General features: G+C 40.6%; 1 protein-coding gene and 1 long non-coding RNA gene across 3 annotated transcripts in view; one reads left to right on the forward strand and one right to left on the reverse strand.

The window, feature by feature from the left end:
* Positions 1-19,537, forward strand: part of Pdpr (pyruvate dehydrogenase phosphatase regulatory subunit) — a 40,747-nt gene extending 21,210 nt beyond the window's left edge. Inside the window, exons 8-18 of the mRNA XM_077793246.1 lie at positions 394-543; positions 1,902-2,094; positions 5,376-5,500; positions 8,633-8,788; positions 9,200-9,333; positions 9,899-10,047; positions 10,975-11,087; positions 12,151-12,245; positions 13,840-13,929; positions 17,297-17,479; positions 18,482-19,537. Of these exons, the coding sequence (XP_077649372.1) occupies positions 394-543; positions 1,902-2,094; positions 5,376-5,500; positions 8,633-8,788; positions 9,200-9,333; positions 9,899-10,047; positions 10,975-11,087; positions 12,151-12,245; positions 13,840-13,929; positions 17,297-17,479; positions 18,482-18,886 (1,793 nt within the window). The 3' untranslated portion in view covers positions 18,887-19,537. The remainder of the gene's footprint in view (positions 1-393; positions 544-1,901; positions 2,095-5,375; positions 5,501-8,632; positions 8,789-9,199; positions 9,334-9,898; positions 10,048-10,974; positions 11,088-12,150; positions 12,246-13,839; positions 13,930-17,296; positions 17,480-18,481) is intronic.
* On the reverse strand, positions 7,840-17,385 carry LOC113190123 (uncharacterized). Of its 2 annotated transcripts, XR_013342487.1 has the most exons (4): positions 17,278-17,385; positions 11,215-11,290; positions 10,062-10,201; positions 7,840-8,779 (listed from the first exon to the last, which is right to left on the reverse strand). It is a non-coding gene; the product is annotated as an uncharacterized LOC113190123 (long non-coding RNA). The 2 variants fall into 2 exon arrangements; XR_003301741.2 differs by lacking the exon at positions 10,062-10,201.
* Positions 19,538-19,545: the final 8 nt, after the last annotated feature.

Consider the following 19,545-nt stretch of genomic DNA (forward strand, 5'->3'; position numbering starts at 1 on the left):
TATATCGGCTCCAGGTACTACTCTAGGAGAGGATTTCGATATTGTTTTCAGGCTCTGCAGTCCCCTTTCTGTTAGACTTTTGCTTGGCACATGGCAGTCATGTAGTTTGGTTGTGAGACTTTGCAAAGCTTCTAGGTTCCTGCTAAAGTTAGGGATAATCAGAGAAACAGTCTCCTCTGTAAATCTGCTGGGAAGATCCTCTCCCATGAACTCCAGAGGTATTTTTAAGCTGACTGATGCCTGTGTGTATTGGATGCCATTTCCTTAATAAATCCATTCATGGGTATTTTGTTTCTTTTATGTCCATTTAGAAAGTTGGCTTGCCTCTAAACTCTTGTTTGTTTGTTTGTTTGTTTTTCCTACTCCCCACTCCCTTGTCATTTTCCTTCTCAGCTATTGTTGATGCTGATGGAAGAATTTATATTCGGAACTGGCAGGGTGGCATCTTGTCTGGGGGCTTTGAAAAGAACCCAAAACCTATTTTCACTGAGGGCAAGAACCAGCTGGAAATTCAGAATCTGCAGGAAGACTGGGATCATTTTGGTGTGTGAATTACATTGTAATGATAATACCATCTATTTGTCTAAGATGTTCTACTTTTATTTTTTTTCCAAAGGTGTTCTATTTCTCAAAGCATTTCAGGAATAGTACAATAGTAGTCACCAAAACATTCTCCATAGTTTGCCTAGTGTAGGGATGCAGTTACTGGTTAGCAAGTTTAGGGAACTAACATCTTGGTTAACAAACTTGGTTTATTATTTTTTCCCCTAAATCATTGCAGAAATTTTAGGCTAAGAGACTGACTTTTGGTCATATTTTATATAAAACTGAAGAACTTTTTAAAAAGCAGAATTGTTTTATTATGTGGTCTCTTAATTTTATTTATTCAATAATTAATAATTACATGGTTCCAAATTCAAGAAATAGAAAAGTATCTCTGAAGATGCATTTCCCTTTCATTCTTTTTTTTTTTTAAATATTTATTTTTTAGTTCTCGGCGGACACAACATCTTTGTTTGTATGTGGTGCTGAGGATCGAACCCGGGCCGCACGCATGCCAGGCGAGCGCGCTACTGCTTAAGCCACATCCCAGCCCCCCTTTCATTCTTGATGGCTTTTTTTTTGTTATGGGTGGTGGACTGGACTGGGGCCTTGAACATACTTGGTATACACTCTACCAGCACTATGTGAACTTTCTTTTAAAAATAAACTTCTTATGGGAAGTTTGAAACTTTTCAAAGTATATAAAGTAATATGATGAACACTGCCCCACCACCACCACCCCCACGAACCCAAGCAACTCTACCCTGGATTCATCTATTACCATTATCCCACGGAATTATGGCCAGATGACAGATTCATTATTAAAAATGGGTAAGGGTCTGTCTTGGAGCTATTCCAACAAAGGAAAACATTCTTTCATTTATCTCTTTGGGCATCACTTAAGAGTTTTTCCACTCAATACTGGCTCATTCCATTACTCTCTGTGGCCACATGTATTATGCCATTCAGCAGCTCTCTTCCTTTCTAGAGTGTTTTTTCTGTCTTTATGCCAAGCATTTTGCAGGTGTGTCCTGTAATTCCACCAAGCTTTCTGATTTCTGATAAATAGCCCACTTGGCTCTTAGAAAAATCCCTCCTGAGAAGTTTGCTGAAAGGAATAGTAGTTTAAAAAAATCTCCCTATATATATTGGAGCTGGGGCTGTAGCTCAGTGGTAAGCACTTGCCTAGCATGTGTGAGGCACTGGTTTGATTCTCAGCACCACATATAAATAAATGAACAAAATAAAGGTCCATCAATGTATAAAAAAATTTTAAAAAAATATATGTATATAGAAGATTTGAAAGTTTTTAGATTCCCTAAAGGTAAACTGTATTTGGGTTTGTTTTTATTGCTCAGAGCCCCTGTTGAGTTCCCTCCTGCGTAGAATGCCAGAATTGGAGACTCTGGAGATCATGAAGTTGGTGAACTGCCCTGAGACCTTCACACCAGACATGAGATGCATCATGGGCGAGTCTCCTGTAGTACAGGGCTACTTTGTCCTGGCAGGGATGAACTCTGCTGGCCTGTCATTTGGTGGAGGAGCTGGAAAGTAAGTCTTCACGCAGAGTCAGTTATGAATACATGTCAGCTTGCTGGGGTTTTTCCCTTCTAGGATTACTTGCTAGGATGTTATGTAATATTTTTAATCTGAGATGCTAAAGATAATGGTAAGACTGACATACATATAATTTGAGAATTGTCTCCTACAAAGAATTCACCATGGGAGGCTCTCCCCATATTCTAGAAGTATCATTTTGCAAAATATTTTGTGAACTTCTTTTTTGAAGTTAGCCATAGAACTTGTGTTTTTATTGTTTTTTTTTTTTTTTTTTTTTTTTTTTGTACTTTTTCCAGTCATAACAAGTATGGCCCTTCAAAGTGTATGTTTGAGTTTAGAAGTAGCCAAGTGTGTAGTGAGTGTGATAGGTGATCAAGCTGTGTGACATGTTATTATTTAAAAAGTAGGTATTAGTAAAAATCAGTAAATTACAAAGGGATGTAAATACTGTACAATTCCACTTATGTGAGGAACCTGGAATGGTCACATCTGTAGACAAACAGCACAGTAGTGGTTGCAAGGGTAGTAGAAAGTTACTGTTTAACAGGTATAGTGTTCAGGTCTGCACGATGAAGAGTGAGTTCTAGAGATGGATGATGTGCATGTACTTAATACTACACACATAAAAGTAGTTTAAGGTGATAATTTTTATTTGTATAGTTGACCCTTGAACAATTTAGGGGTTAACTGCATAGTTGAAACATCTGCTTATAACTTATTCATTCAATTATTTTATAGTACTGGGGACTGAACCCAGGACCTCATGCATGTTACATAAGTGCTCTGTCTCTGACCTACATCTCCAATCCTTTTTTAAATTTTAGTTTTCATTTATTTATTTATTACTTTTTGCAGCACTGGGGACCAAACCAAGGCATGTTTGGCAAGTGCTAGGCAAGTGCTCTACCACAGACACATCCCCGTCCCCAAAATTTTATGTTTGAGACAGTCTCACTGAGTTGCCCAGGCTCCTTCTACTGCTGAATAGCTGGGATTTATAGGCATTTGTCAGTGTACTCAGCTTGCTTATAAATTTTGTTTTAAAGTTATTTAAGACCTTTATTAATAGGTGCTTGCAAGTGTTAACTTTTTTTTTTTTTTAAAGAAATATCAGTTCATAAGGGATTGGGTGTATACTTAGTATGAGACCCTGTTTATTATAAATTATAAATGGAGTTCTTAAAAATTTCAACCTGACCAGATACAAAAGCATTTAAAAGCTTATACAGGTGTATTGAGAACAAACAGGCTTTTTAAAAAACAAAAAAATCTCAAATTTGTTATCAGCAGAGAGTATCAATTATTAAAAATAACAAAAACTCCCATGCTGCCTAGATAATGCACATGGTTCTAATTATCTCATTAGTGGATAAAAAAGCAAGCACTTCAGGTCTTCACTTCTGTTCATTTTGTATTTATTTTTTTCTTTTTGGATGACTGGATGATGGTGAAGATGGTAAGGTGGCATTTACCTAGCCCTACCCTCCACAGCCTTGGGAGCCCATGAAGTCTAAGCTGATGGATAGGCTGCTTCTGGCACTGTGCTATCCTATGGTTTAGGTTTTTCTGGGCATCTGCAGGGTAACTGAAGTTGCGGCTCTACTAAGATTGAGATGGCTGCTGACCTCAAGTCTCTTTGATTTTATCTTCATTGCCATCTTCTCTAGGAGTCATGGTCTTTAAGCCCATACACATAATTTCTCACTGGTCCACCTTCCCTGCACCATGGTTGTCAGCATCAGCACCCTGTATCACATCTCCCTGCACGGTTGGTTCTGTGGTTCACATCTGTGGTGTCTCTGCAGTAGGTGTGGGGGTGTGTTTTTTCCTTTTGGAGATCAGTTCTGACCCCTCAGCCTTTCCCCCAGTCTATTCTGGTAATTCTGGTGACTGCATGGATGATCCCCTATGATGTAAATCACATCTAAAGTGGTTATCGTCTATTGCATATTTTCTGCCTTGAACTGGAACTCTACCAGATCCTGACACATTTGCTGCTTCTACCTCCTTTTCTTTTTCTACATCAAACTCCAGTCTTTCTATCCTCTTTATCATTAAGGGACTTCTGGGGGTTTTTACATGACAAACTAACCTTCAAATATATCTCCCTTGATATCATTCCCACTGATGAGACCATATCCACTTATTTTATTTTATTCTAATTTATTTATTTATTTTTGTGGTGCTGGGGATTGAACCCAGGGTCTTGTGCATGCTAGGCAAAGCACTCTACCAACTGAGCTATATCCCCAGCCCCATATCCTTTTCTTAAATTGAACTGTTCTACTGCTCCCAAAACTGAGATGATCTTTTTAGTTTCTACCCACAGGCAATAAATGTGAGGCCACCCCAGCCATTGCTCCCAGCACTGGGCTTGGCATGAGCAGTAAGTGGCTGCTGAATCTGTCTCCTGCTCACTAGTGCAGTGATGGCCTGCTGTGGCAGCTCCTCTTGAGTGAGGATGACTAGGCTAGTGGTGGCAGGCTGCTCAGGGCATGCTAGGCTCCACTTTCTGCTTCCACTACTAATTAAACTCTGGATACAACTTTTGAACTCCCCCAAAACTTAACTCTAACAATCTGCTGTTGACTGGAAGCCTTGATAACATAATCAGTCAATTAACACTTTCCATGTTGTATGTATCATAAACAGTGAAAAATGCAAGAGAACTGCAAGATCATGTTACTGTGGTAGATGAGCTGCTTATGGGGAGATGAACAGCACTCAATGGTGGTTTAAATGGATGCTCACAACGCTTGAGCTCACTGAAATAGCAACAGGAGGTTATCTTATTTCTTCATTGATGTGGCTTATGTCAAATACTTTCTAGGAACTCTTCTTACAGCTAAAATTTTCATAGTGTTTTTCTGAGATACTTTGGGTCCATGTTTTTTTATTATAAAAAAGTTAAGAAAATTGGGCTGGGGATGTGGCTCAGTCGGTAGCGCGCTCGTCTGGCATGCGTGCGGCCCGGGTTCGATCCTCAGCACCACATACCAACAAAGATGTTGTGTCCGCCGAGAACTAAAGAATAAATATTAAAAAATTCTCTCTCTCTCTCTCTCTCTCTCTCTCTCCTCTAAAAAAAAAAAAAAAAAAAAAAAAAAAAAAAGTTAAGAAAATTGCCCCAAATTGCTCAACTGTTGGTGACATTGTAGGATCTTTTGATTCCACTAGTTCTTGATTTGTAGAATATCGCTTTAATTCTCTTGTGTATCACATCTGAGATCCAACAACTTTTTGTCCCCCACCTAAGATACCTGTCCCCACAGGTATCTTGCAGAATGGATGGTACATGGTTATCCCTCAGAAAACGTCTGGGACTTGGACTTGAAACGCTTTGGAGCCCTCCAGAGCAGCCGTACCTTTCTGCGTCACCGGGTCATGGAAGTCATGCGTAAGTGAAGCTTTATCCTAATTGCACCTAGTTGCAGATATCTGTCTGGTGGCATGTTTTATCATTTGAATGGGGCAGAGTTTTCTTCATTCCTTTATTAACTGCTTGAGCTGGGCTTCTAATGTGTGTTTCAGGCCTAGGTTTGAGGCCTTATGCCCCTTGTGATATTTATGGAACATTTTTAGTATATTGTACATTGTTTAATTTTGGGAACAGGAAAATAGAAAAAGGTTTTCGGGTGATATGCAGTTGCTTCCTCTATATTGCCAGCAAGTGCCTCCTTGCCTTCTTTCCTGCCTTGCGAGATCCTATGTCAAATGTTTTGCTCCTCATTTGGTTTGTTTGTTTTTTTCAGTACTGGGAATCAAACCCTGGGCATGCTGGGTAAACTTAGCACATACTAAGCCAGTGCTCTACCACTGAGCTACACCCTTATCCCCATTTGGTTTTTGAGATCATTGTTTTCTTTTCAAGGTACTCTCAGAATTTCAGGGTTCTCTGATGACTTTATTCATCCCATGTTAGCAAGATAAGAAACCACTTCTCCCATAATCACAAAAGTATGCATTCCTGCTCTTATTTTCCTTATCCTTGCTTCTTTAACGATATTGAAAGATTGACTTCTTTATTTTTATGTGGTGCTAAGGAGTGAGCCCAGTGAGTGCCTCACATATGCTAGGCAAGCACTCTACCACTAAGGTACAACCTTAGCCCTTGGTTTCTTCATTTTGACTTGTTATTCTACCTTGTCCAGTAAACCTGTAGAGACAGCTTTTTTTTTCCTTTGGAGGCGGGTGGGTAGTACTAGGGGTTTAACCTGGGCAGTTAACCACTGAGCCACATCTCAGCACCCGCTTTTATAAAATGTATTTTTTAAAATTTTGAGACAGGGTCTTACTAGGTTGCTTACAGTCTTGCCAAACTGTCGAGACTGGCTTTGAATCTATGATCCTCCTGTCTCAACCTCTCATTCTGCTGGGATTACAGGTGTGTACAATAGCTTTTGTTTCAGGAATTTAACCAAATTATATAGGTTCTGACAAGTAATAATTTAGTTTCTCAGTATAGGAAAATTATTCTGACTTTACTAAATCATGTCTAAATATTTTGGGCATATTTATGCTTAGGAATAAATTTCTGAGCCAGGTGTGGTGATGCACACCTGTGATTCCAGTGACTTAGGAGACTGAGGCAGGAGGATTGCAAGTTCAAGGTCAGCCTCAGCAACTTAGTGAGACAATGCCTCAAAATAAAAAACAACAAAAAAGAACTGAGGATGCTCAGTGGTAAAGCATCCCTGGGTTTAATCCCTAGTGTCACTCTCCTCGACAAAAAGGAATAAAGTTTCTAGATTACTGTGACCACTATTTTTGGTCAAAATTGCATTGTTCGCTTAGTAGCTCGATGATATTCATGGTAAGACTTTTGGATGGCCTTTGATGCCCGAGTGCTCACTTTTGGCTGTGGCAGACAACTTATATTCTTAGGAGATAAAGGACCTAGAAGCAGTATACTTAACTGATAAGGTTAATTTTAGTAAATATTTTAGCAAAACTGTTCAAGTCTAGATTTTTCCTGCCTTTGTTATTTTATTTGGTTTTTGCGGTGCTGGGGCCTCATGTATGCTAGGCAAGACTCTACCACTGAACGACGTTTCTAGCCCTCCTGCCCATAGTTACTTTAGAACCTGTGTAAATTATAATTAAGCTTGAGCTTCTCCTTGGTGATGAGACACTTTTGGTGTCCTGTGATTCTCATAATAGAAATTGGAGGCATGACAGAAAATGGGGAAGGAAAAAGTAAAACCTATGATAGATATCGGAGGTTGACAAATTGTCAACATGCAGGGAACTCTGTGGCTTCGTCCTCTTTAATCTCCCAACATCCCTTCCATCCCCATCCCAGTGTACCTTTCATCTGGAGTAAAGTCAGGTCTTCTCTGCAAGAGATTAGAGGTCACACTCTTCTGGTTGTTTTTACTTAATGCTGTTGCAGATTGGCCATGAAGAAAAATGAATTCTGACCCTAGCTGTATTATGTGAATAATATTACTGGGACAGTACAGTGCAACCTCTCAAATTACAGAGCCAACAAATGGAGGCATACTGTGTACCCTTTCACTTTAGAAATTTGATTAAATCTTAATGGAGAAAGAAATACCTGTAATGGGTATTGAGATCCCGACAACACAAGCAAAGAATCAAGTACCATTTTTCACATTGTTATTATCCACCTGGGTCCTTAGACATAATCTTCTCTTTTATGGAATGCCGCAATCTGGCTGGGCACAAAATCACGAGCCACTTAAGCAGGAACAAACTTTATTTTTGAAACTGCTGCCAATGCCCCGTACACCCCTGGAAGATCGCTGACCAACGCGTCGTTCTCTCCATCCCAAAAGGAAGTTCCTCCTCCGGAATTCCCTCCTACCGCACTTCCCCAACCAATGGGAACTCTCCAGGAGTCCCATATCCATATGAATGTAAATCTTAACATAATCATATCATCTCAATGGCTAGCTGGCGTCACCTTTCAACCAAAAATGCCATGCATATTACTTGGCTGTGGCTCTTAGCATCTCCCCCCTTCTGTTTAATTAAGCAACAAGCAATGTGGCTAGGGACCGTGCCTGTTAGGTTTGTCCAATTCAACATATGGTTCTTACCCGTCATCGGAAAACTAACCTCTAGGCGTCAGCCTCCTGTCTTAGGTTGATACCACTGCAATTGGATCATACCCGTCACTGACTACCGGTCCTGGATAAAGCCTATGCACCAGTGGGGGGGTGAGGTTCTTTGCCTCACCTCTGTCATATTACTTGGCTGTGGCTCTTAACAGTGGAACTGAGCAAAGTTTAAAACTATGACTTTTCTTTCAGTTTCTGCCTACTAAAGTGGAAATATGATTGTGAACAGAGTCCATGAGTCACTGGTAGATAGCTTTATATGGTCTTACAGTGTTGTCCTTTCTTTTGGATCATGCCTGTTAATACTAGGTAATACCTGACAAATTAGGCTGCATTAGCCTGCAAATTATTCTCTCATGAATAGAAATGATTCAAGTCTAGTGGATATTGGATATTCAGCTCCAGAATCTGTGACTTGAACTTTGATAGACTCTTGTCTCTTTTAGCTCTGATATACGATCTGAAGGTTCCCCGCTGGGACTTCCAGACAGGTAGGCAGTTGCGCACATCTCCTTTATATGACCGGCTGGATGCACAAGGAGCCAGATGGATGGAGAAACATGGATTTGAGAGGCCAAAGTACTTTGTTCCACCTGACAAAGGCAAGAAGTCAAATTTTTGTTAAGTTTTACTGGTTGCCAATTGAAAACAAAAAGATTATTTGTAGCCAGGCATGGTGGTGCATGCCTGTAATCTCAGTGACTTGGGAGGCTGAGACAGGAAGATTACAAGTTCAAAGCCAGCCTCAGCAACTTAGCAAAGCCCTGTCTCAAAATAAGACACAAAAAGAACTGGGAAAGTGATGCACTGGTTAAGCACCCCTGGGTTCAATCTCTGTTACTCCACCCCCCTGCAAATCTAACTTATTTGTAAATGTATAAACCTACAATGTGTTCTTGTAAGAATAAATAATGATAAATAAATAATGTTAGGCTACACCAAACTATAAAGGAACAGTACCCAGTGTTAATCCCCTCCTTTTCTCTCCACCTTTTGTTTTTTCTGATCCACAGACCTCCTTGCATTGGAACAGAGCAAGACTTTCTATAAGCCAGATTGGTTTGACATTGTGGAGGCTGAAGTCAAGTGCTGTAAGGAAGCTGTGTGTGTCATCGACATGTCCTCTTTCACAAAGTTTGAGATAACAGTAAGTATTTATGAACCAAAATAAGATTGGGAAACTTGTCAAATTCATCTGTTACTTCAAAACTGATTCTGAAAGAATCCGAGTAAACTGCAATGTCACATCTATATTTTCACATTTTTATGACTCTTCAGCTCCTCATGTCCATTTTTTGTTGTTTTTATTTAGAGTTTTTAATCTGCCTAGAGTGGCTCATTTAATAGCAAGCTTTCTCTGGATCCTCTTACAGTAGAGTAAATCTGCAATGCTATCACACGGGTGCTGGCTCATTGAATTTTCTCAGCAAGGTGCAGTGCTAGTTGGCCATGCTTACCAGCCAGGTGCTCTCAGGGGCACTCAATCACTGAGCCACATGCCCAGTGCAATTTTGTATTTTATATAGAGATGGGGTCTCACTGAGTTGCTTAACTCCTCACTTTTGCTAAGGCTGGCTTTGAACTGGCAATCCTCCTGCCTCAGGCTCCCGAGCCAATGGGATTACAGGCCTGTGCTACCACACTCGGCCACTAGCCAGCCAGGTGCTCTTGCTCTCGAATTAACTTTCTCTGCTTCATTCTCTGCCCTGCAGTCCACTGGGGATCAGGCACTAGAAATTCTACAATACCTCTTCTCCAATGATCTGGATGTGCCTGTGGGCCACATTGTACATACTGGCATGCTCAACGAGGGCGGAGGATATGAAAATGACTGTAGCATCGCACGCCTGAGCAAACGCAGGTGAGATTACTTGCCATTCCACCCTGTTCTTCCAACAGGCTGATCCCTTAAGGTTTCTGTAGCAGGAGTACTTGATGCACTTTTCCTGGGTCTAAAAAACCATTTCATTGCTGGGAGCGGTGGCACAGTCTTGTAATCCTGGCGGCCCCCGAGGCTAAGGGAGGAGGATCACAAGTTCAAAACCAGCCTCAGCAACTTAGTGAGGCCCTAAGCAACTTATCAAGACCCTGTCTCAAAAAGAGCTAAAAAATAAAAAGGGATGGGGATGTGGCTCAGGGCTTGAGTGGCCTTGGGTTCAATCCCAAGTACCAAATAAAAATAAAAACCAATTTCATAAACTTATGGTCAATTCACAAATTTTCTGTAATTTGGTGTTTTCTGCCCCCCCCCCCCCCCCCCGCTGATTTTTCAATTTCGGGTTGACCATGAGTTTGTGAAATGGTTTATGAAATGGTAGTGCAGTCCCTCCTCTTCTGTCACTCCAGTCCAGGTTTTAACCCTTCTCTGTGATATTGTTTACTCTCCCAGACCATCTTCATTAGTTTTTGTCAATAGTAGCAAACATGATGAAATTCTTACTACCAGGTTGGTAAACTACCATTTCATAAAGTCATTGTCAGCCCTAAACAAAGAATTCAGGCTGGGGGGAACCCACCAGATTACAGAAAATAATTATAGAAGTTAGATAGCCTACTGAGCATATGCCTAATGTTGGAAAGTTTGTATAACTTATTGGCACTAACAAGAAGCTAGAATTTTCTGTTTTGTCATTTTGTTGTTTATTCCATAATGATGCTGCAAACCCTTCAACAAAGTTAAAGCATCATTTCCCAGTATACTCAATGGGCCTTTGAAACTAGAGAACTTAATGCTTCCTGATGCTTTGTCTGCTACCTAAATTTGATCATTTTGGGGTCTCATTTTCAGTTTCTTCATGATCTCTCCAACCGATCAACAGGTCCACTGTTGGGCCTGGCTTAAGAAACATATGCCGAAGGACAACAACCTGCTGCTGGAGGATGTCACCTGGAAATACACTGGTAATAGGGTTTTATCGGGTCAGCCAAATGAAAAAAAGCTAACCGATCCAAAAGTTTTCCACATTTTTCTTTTTTTGGATTCTTAAAAGTGAATGTCAGAGCTGGAGCTCAGTGGTAGAGCACTTACCTAGCATGTGTGAGGCACTGGGTTCAATCCTTAGCACTTCATAAAAACAAAATAAAGGTATTGTGTCCATCTACAACTTAAAAAAAAAAAAATCAGATTCTGTGGTCATAGAAAGTTGGTCTGATACCTCCCCCACTTTATTCATTTCCATTTAAATATTTGTTAAATGAGTAACTTTTAAAGGAATTTTCATATTTATTAATATATAATGTTCTTCAGATTTTCATCTTACCTTTTTTTTCAAATGGGTAGTTTTTTAAGGATGACTTAATTTCCTGATTCTCTGTTCTTCAACAACTTCTGTTGGGGAACCAGCCCTTCCTTTTATTATCTCATTTTAGGTTTTAACTCCTCCTCCTTTGCCTTCCATGTGACTCCTGCCCCTCTTCCTGCCAGTATTTACTCTCCCAGGCCTTCATTCTCAATTAGAAAATGTGATTAACTTCTTGCTATGCGGTTGGCAAACTCCAGACTCTTAGAAAGAAGTTGTGTTCTAGCATGTACTAGGTTAGCTGATGTGTAATTAGCATAAGCTAAGCCCAGGATGGGTGGGCAGCTCCCTTCCAGGTACTTATTTGGAACTGGGGCTTTTTCCATCTTGTAGCTACACTGGGAAGAGAATGAGAATTGTGCAGAGGGGGAAGTGTCCCTTTGGCTGGACTTGGTCTCATGACCTGATCTCAATGTAGAGACTAGAATGTTGTCTTCCTGTAAAACAGGGAGAAAAAACCTACTGACCAGGCTCTCATGCTAGCACCGTCACATTTCCAGAATGGGAGTGCTTGACATCCATTCCTGGATTGCCTAGGCAAAGGAACACTTTTGTGATTTTACCAGCCAGGCCAGGCCACAGTTGGCAGTTTCAGAACAAGCTTTTTGCATTGGCTCAGCTGTTCACCTGGAGAGGCTGGACATCTCTCTCTCTTTTCTGTACAGCCCTCAATCTAATTGGTCCTCGAGCTGTAGATGTGCTGTCCGAGTTGTCCTATGCCCCCATGACTCCAGACCACTTCCCAACTCTCTTTTGCAAGGTATGTGCAAATAGTTTTGTTTTCACATGAGCAGAGAATATTTCTTTTATAGTGGTGACATAACATTCTTATTATAATATTAACACATACAAAGTGTTCTGTCCTTTACTAAGCAAAGAAAATGACCATGTCTTTATTTATTTATTTATTTTGTTGTACTGGGGATTACACCCAGGGCACTTTACCAATGAACTATTCCCAGTCCTCTTTTTTTTAAATTTTACAACATAGGTAGGCCTTGAACTTGCAAACTTCCTGCCTCAGCCTCCCAAATTGCTGGGATTACAGGTGTGCATCACCATGTTGGCTACATTTTGTGTCACCCACTTTCCTATTATTCTAGTTTTCCTTCCTTTGCAAGGTAGTAAAAACAATAGAAAACTGCGTGTTAGCCGTCAGCAAATCCTTTCATAACGCCCTCTCTGCTGCTAGAAGGAATAATCCATGTGCCTGGTAAGTGCTGAATCATGGCAGGCTTCCTATGGAAGTATTTGCATCAATGCTGAGATGTTACACATTCCTTTATTGGGTAGTGATTGAATCGGTGACTCCTCCTAGGTAACTAAGCTGACCTAGCATGTTTTGAAAATTAGAAGCTTAGACTCTGATCCCAGGGTAGCAGATGCAATGTGTTCTGTAGGGCTCAAGCCTTTTTTTTTTTTTTGCAGGGGTGTGGGTGGATTTTTAGGTAATTGGGGATTGAACTCAAGGGCACTGAGCCACATCCCCAGCCTTATTTTTTATTTTATTTAGAGACAGGATCTCATTGAGTTGCTTAGCATCTTGCTTTTGCTGAGGCTTTGAACTTAAGATTCTCTTGCCTTGGGCTGGGGATGTGGCTCAAGCGGTAGCGCGCTCGCCTGGCATGCGTGCGGCCCGGGTTCGATCCTCAGCACCACATACAAACAAAGATGTTGTGTCCGCCGAGAACTAAAAAATATTAAAAATTCTCTCTCTCCTCTCTCACTCTCTTAAAAAAAAAAAAATTCTCTTGCCTCAGTTCCTGAGCTGTGGGGATTACAGGCATGCGCCACCACACCTGGCAGGCGCCAGAGTCCCCAAGAAAAGACACTTGTCTAGCCTTCAGATCCTCCTGACTACCCCAAGTCTTTTTCTTTTTTTGGACCAGGGATTGAACCCAGGGGCCTTAACCACTGAGCTACATCCCCAGCCCTTTCTTATATTTTTATTTAGAGACAGGGTCTTGCTGAGTTGCTTAGGATCTCAATGAATTGCTGAGGCTGGCTTTGAACTCACAATCCTTCTGCCTCAGCCTCCCAAGCCACTGGGATTATAGTCATGTGCCATCATGCCTGGTAAACCCAAATCTCTAGCAGGAGTTGGTAAAGAGAAATATTTCATGCCAAAGACTGCTGTCACTTCCCTAAATGCTAAAACTCCAGAAATTGTGATATTCATAAGAGATGTTGTAAAGGCTGTGCTTTATTTTCAGGATGAAATGCTTTCCTTGATTGTGTCTGCTTAGTTAAAGCAGAGGGCACAGTGCTAATGAAAGTATTCCCTTGAGCCATTCACTCCCTTGTCAAGCCTGCATGGTGTCCACTTATGCCGACTGCTGCCTTTTCCTCTGCAGGAGATGAGTGTGGGCTACGCAAATGGGATCCGGGTGATGAGCATGACTCACACAGGAGAGCCAGGATTCATGCTTTATATCCCCATAGAGGTAAGACAGCTCAGCCTTCTTTTCTAGGGACCACTGTGAGGAGTGCTGGCTTTCCCAAAGTTCCTAAGCATTAGCAGGTTTGAAAAGCTGTATCTGATTGGGAGTTTGAAATTCCATGAGGTCAGCTGCATGGAAGAGATTTTATAATTTCCAAGTTAGTTAAATTAATAGGTAATACACTTACACGGTTTAAAAATTCAAATGTGTGTGAAATATATAAAACTGGTGCTGACAAGTTCTTACCAACCACAACCAATGTATTAGTATGTACTATGAAGAGATTTTTTTTTTTGTATATGCAAGCAACTTTAAAGATGGAGTTCTTAGCCCTCTCTCCCCCATTTTTTGTTTTTGGTGGTGCTGGGAATCAAACTCAGGATCTCATACATGCTACCAACCACTCTAGCACTTTTCTTTTCCCCTCTTTAAGACAGGGTCTTGCTAAGATGTTGAGGCTGGCCTCAAACCTCCCCAATAGCTGGGATTATAGGCATGCACTGCCCCAGGCAGCTCTTAGTCCCCTTTTAAAAACACAAATGAAAGCATAATGTTCATTTTGCTTTTTTCTACTTAATAATTTATCTTCTAGATTTTTCTATATTAGAGCTTAAAGAGAAAGTTTTTGTTTAAGCAGTGACAAAATATATTGAGTCTTAAGGCTAAATCATAATTAACTAGACTAGCACCAATAAACAGTTGTAGTATTTCCAGTCTTTAGCTATTAAAATTCTGTGGTATGTAAGAGTGTCTTTTTTCCTTGTTGTCAGACCTGAGGCTTTTGCCAGTTTGTTAGGGGCAAAATAATTCTCATCAGTATATTTCTAATTTCCCTTTGGCTTTTCAAATTCCATCTCCATCCAAGTAAAAGCCAGTCTGTGGGGCCCAACGTGTCCTCCATTCTGTTGCATGGCCCTGGACTGTCTTCTCTGCTTCTTTTCCTCTTGCTAGTCTTGGAACCTCCCAGATTTTACACTTAACTTCTCCCTCCTTTGGCATACCTTGCCCTGGATAGAAAACCTCAAGCTCACAGCCTCCCCTCCTTCAGGTCTTACTCACATGTCACTTCTCACTGAGACCTTACTACAAGTTGCTGTCCTTCCCTTTTTTCTCCATAGCATTTTTCACTATCTAATAAAAATATATTTGATTTGGTTCATCAGATTGTCCTGTTAACTTTTCTATTCCTGTCACCGAAGGGAGTACTTACCCCATAGTAAGTACTCACTGAATTCTTCTGCTTATGTCCTGTCCATATTTCTATTGGATTATTGCTCTTTTTAATCAGTTTCCAGGCATTCTTTCTGTGTTAAATAGCCCTTGGTGTCCACTTGCAAATTTTTTTCCAGTTTGATTTATGGTGTTCTGGCAGTACTGGGTAACAAATCTGGGATCTTACACATGCTAGGCAAGCAATCTTCCACTGAGCTATATACCCCCAGCCCTCCATTTTGCCAAATAGGAGCGTTTTTTAAAAATTTTATTAAAGTTTCATTTAAATTTCAAAAAATTAAAATTTATTTACTTGAATTCTTCAATCTTTTCTTTCTGGACTTTTGATTCATTTTAGAATCCTACTCTAAGGTTATATATTTGTTGTTTATGGTTTGGGCTTTTTTTTTTTTTAATATTTTTTATTTTTTAGTTTTTTAGTTTTCGGCGGACACAACATCTTTGTATGTGGTGCTGAGGATCGAACCCGGGCCGCCCGCATGCCAGGCGAGCGCGTTCCCGCTGAGCCACATCCCCAGCTCCATGGTTTGGGCTTTAAAAAAATACTTAAGATGCTTGATCCTTTTAGTCTCTTAGTGCATATTATGAGTTTTGAATCAGGCTTTTTCCACATGGCTACCTTTATCATATACTAAATCCTATTTGGGTTTGGTTCTGAATTTTCTATTCTATTGGTATCTGTTTATATGATTTTTATATTTGTTAATGCTTACCTTTTCTTGCAGTGGAAAACTCTGGAGAAAAAAAACAATTGCTGGGGATATACCTCAGTTGGTAGAGTGCTTGTCTCGAATGTACAAGGCCCTAGGTTCAATCCCCAGCATCACCACAAAAAAAAAAATTCTGTTTTCCTTTGACGTACTACGTGTGAAGCCCCCAGTACTACAAAAAAGAGCCAGGAATGTACCTGTAATTCCAGCTGTGTGAGAAGGATTGTTAAGTTTGAAGCCAGCCTAGGCAACTTAGACTGTCTCAAAAACAAGAAACACTATTGGCATTTTTGGGGGGTTGTATTATGTTTCTCAAGTGAGAATTGACATTCATGTGATGTAGTGAATCTAGAAAATATAAGATCCAAGTCTTGAATTGCCATTCAGTTCTTTAATATTTTGTTGCTACTGTGAATGGGGGGTGGTCTCTTTGTTCCATAATACTCTAAGTGATCAATTCAAAGTTTTCATGAATTGATCACTTAAGCTGTACATTATTTCCCTACTAAATTATCTTGTTTTAGAGACTGGGATTTCCAGGGTTAAGTCTTACCTCCAAATAGTACAAGTTTTTCTTCCTCCTAAAATATGCCATAATCTATGAATAATTAGATGTGTGCATGCACATCTAGAATTATGGGTAAAAGCCTGTTTTTTCACAGCTTTGGGCCAGTGCATGAGGGAATGGCAAAAGAGAAAAAGGTAGAAAGACTGTAGAGGGTTACTGGACTATTTTAGAAACAATTATAAAATTTGTTATTTACCAAATGGTGAGAGTGCTTTAATAACTGTTATATATTGAAATCACCTTGCATTTTTGAGAAGTGAAAGATCAGGGTCCTGCCTTTGTGGAAACTACATTGTAGGGTGGAGTGGCCCCAGCTCATTACTGCTGGGCTCTAGTGCCATGCTTTGTTGAGGGCAAGATGTCCTAGGAGTTCTCTATGATCCCTCTCTTGTCCACTGCTGCAACCTGTGCAGCATCAACAAAGGATTCTCACGTAGGGGTGACTGGAGGAAAAAAAGAGACATTATCACATAAAGGTGGGACATTGCACTCTGATGGAGGAACAGTGACCCAGAACTAGCTCTATAAATTTATTGTATAGTCTCATCAGGAAGTTAAACTATAGGGGCATTATAAATTGTTTAAGGCTTGTGAGTTGTCAGAGGTTGCTTTGTGCACTAGAAAGTTACAGAGCTAGAAACATTTTTTGCAGCTATCCTAGTATAGCAGTGCTAGGAACTTTCTGCTGAGTCCAGGAAACCCACTATAAACATCCTTGGCAAAGAAATATTTTCCAGGATCAAAGGGCTCAATCTGCTCTCCAGAGTCCACATTAGTGTTAGATATCACCACTTCCAGATGTATTCCATGTTTAATTCTGAAGATGTGCTGGTTACTAACCTTTCCTTTCTTTGTATAGTATGCTCTTCACGTATACAATGAAGTGATGAATGTTGGACAGAAATATGGAATCCGGAATGCTGGGTATTATGCTCTTCGCAGTCTCCGAATTGAGAAGTTCTTTGCCTTCTGGGGTCAGGATTTGAATACCCTCACGACGCCCCTGGAATGTGGACGGGAATCCTGGGTGAAATTAGAGAAGGTAGGGTATTAATCCAGACTGTCCTGTAAATTGTCAATAGACCTTTGTTTTATTAACTTACATGTGGGTGCTGAGAATCAAACCCAATGCCTCACACACGCTTGGCAAGTGCTCTACCACTGAGCCACAACCCCAGCACCACCACTCAGCTTCTTGAGCACTGAAGAGCCGATGTGGCTGACCTGTATTTTCACACTTCTTCAATCAGGATGTATCCTCAGGGCAGAAGACTTGCCTATAGGATAAACATCTTTTAGAACAATACTCAGTAGGTGCTCTGGGGGAAGTTTTTCTGAGTTGATTATGGTGATTAGTCATCTTATAGTACATTACCTAGTCTTTTTTTCTTGGAAAACCATAGTTTCAGAAGGTTCTTTGAAAAATTAGTCTTTTTACCTCTTAAGCCCACTCAATCTCTGGTCCCCTTTCCCAAAAGAAGCAGTTTCTTGTTTACTCTTAAGAGAGCGACAGTGTAAGAATGCCAGGGTGTAATTTCCTCTCCCAACTTTAACCTAGGTGGTGGCATATTGTATGCATCTTTTTTTTCAACAAATATCTTGGCATGTGTTCCCTAATAGTGCATGATCTATTGTATTCTTTTTAAGCAATTAATGTTTCTGTGATGAAAAAAATATTATAAAGGTATGCATTGATATAGACATGCACGGACTTTGTTTTCTAAAACAACTCTAGCAAGTATTTATTTATTTTTACGTGGTGCTGAGGATCGAACCCAGTACCTCACATGTGCTAGGCCAAGCATTCTATCACTGAGCCACAACTCCAGCATGTATTTTTGTTCTGTGTGGTTTTGCAATTTAAACTGCTTATAAAAAAAAGATGTACGCTTTTGTTACAAAAATTCTCTAACTTCTGTATTATGAATGCAGCTTTTCATATAGTTGTAATCATGCCATTTCCCAAAACCCAACAGGGGTGAGGGTGCTATATTCCAAGGGTCAGATAATAGACAGGAGTCTCAGCTTTCCTTTTCTTTTCCAGGGCATGGATTTCATTGGTCGGGAAGCTCTGCTGCAGCAGAAACAAAATGGGGTGTATAAACGCTTCACCATGTTCATTCTGGACGACCATGACACAGACCTGGACCTCTGGCCTTGGTGGGGAGAGCCCATTTTCCGGAACGGGCAGTATGTTGGCAAAACCACCAGCAGTGCCTATAGCTATACTTTGGAGCGCCATGTGTGCCTGGGCTTTGTGCACAATTTTTCAGAAGACAGCGGTGAAGAGGAGGTAGTAACCACTGATTTCATTAACCGGGGAGAATATGAAATTGACATCGCAGGCCACCGGTTTCAGGCCAAGGCTAAACTTTACCCTGTCACCTCCCTCTTTGCTCACAAGCGCCGAAAGGATGATGTGGAGCTGAGTGACTTACATGGGAAGTAATGGCAGGGCAATCTCACCTCCTGTCATCTCATCGTAAGGAACATCACCTCAGAAGCTTCTTTCTTTCCTCTCACCCTGTCCCTGCTTACTAAACCTTTGCTTCCCATCTCTTACCTCCTTGATATAATTTTAAACTTGACCTACTTTTAAACTTTTGCTTTGGAACCCCTCTTTTCGTCCTAGTTGCAGTCTTCCCTCCTGTTCAGATTCCCATGGTGGCAGGAAGTTTATCGGACAGAGGCAGGCTCCACTTGTGGAATTGTAAGGTGAAAAATTCTGTGTCTTAAAACAAGGCAAGCTGGTGTTTTCAGGCCTTAGGACAAGAGTCCATCTCCCTTGGGCTAAGATTTCTTGGAGTAACTTGTTTATTTCGGTGGGGCACCTGTGTATTTCATGTGGCTCCTGGAATAGCTTATGCCTTTTAGGCAGATCATTCTGTTCCACTGCGCTATGGGTTAGTACCCAATACCTCTAGCAGAAAGATGATCATCTACCTCACTGGTGAGAAGTATTTCATAGACATCGTCTTGACTGTAGCATAGACGAACAGTTAACCTTGCACCATCCTCATCTTCCCTCCAGAATGAATTCTCAGATCTTTGGGCCACGGCAGCCTATTGTTTTCTTTATCTCTTGTACTCTATGGTGAGCTTGTTTGA

This window comes from Urocitellus parryii, chromosome 15 (genome assembly GCF_045843805.1).
Source record: "Urocitellus parryii isolate mUroPar1 chromosome 15, mUroPar1.hap1, whole genome shotgun sequence".
In the NCBI taxonomy this organism is placed as follows: domain Eukaryota; kingdom Metazoa; phylum Chordata; class Mammalia; order Rodentia; family Sciuridae; genus Urocitellus; species Urocitellus parryii.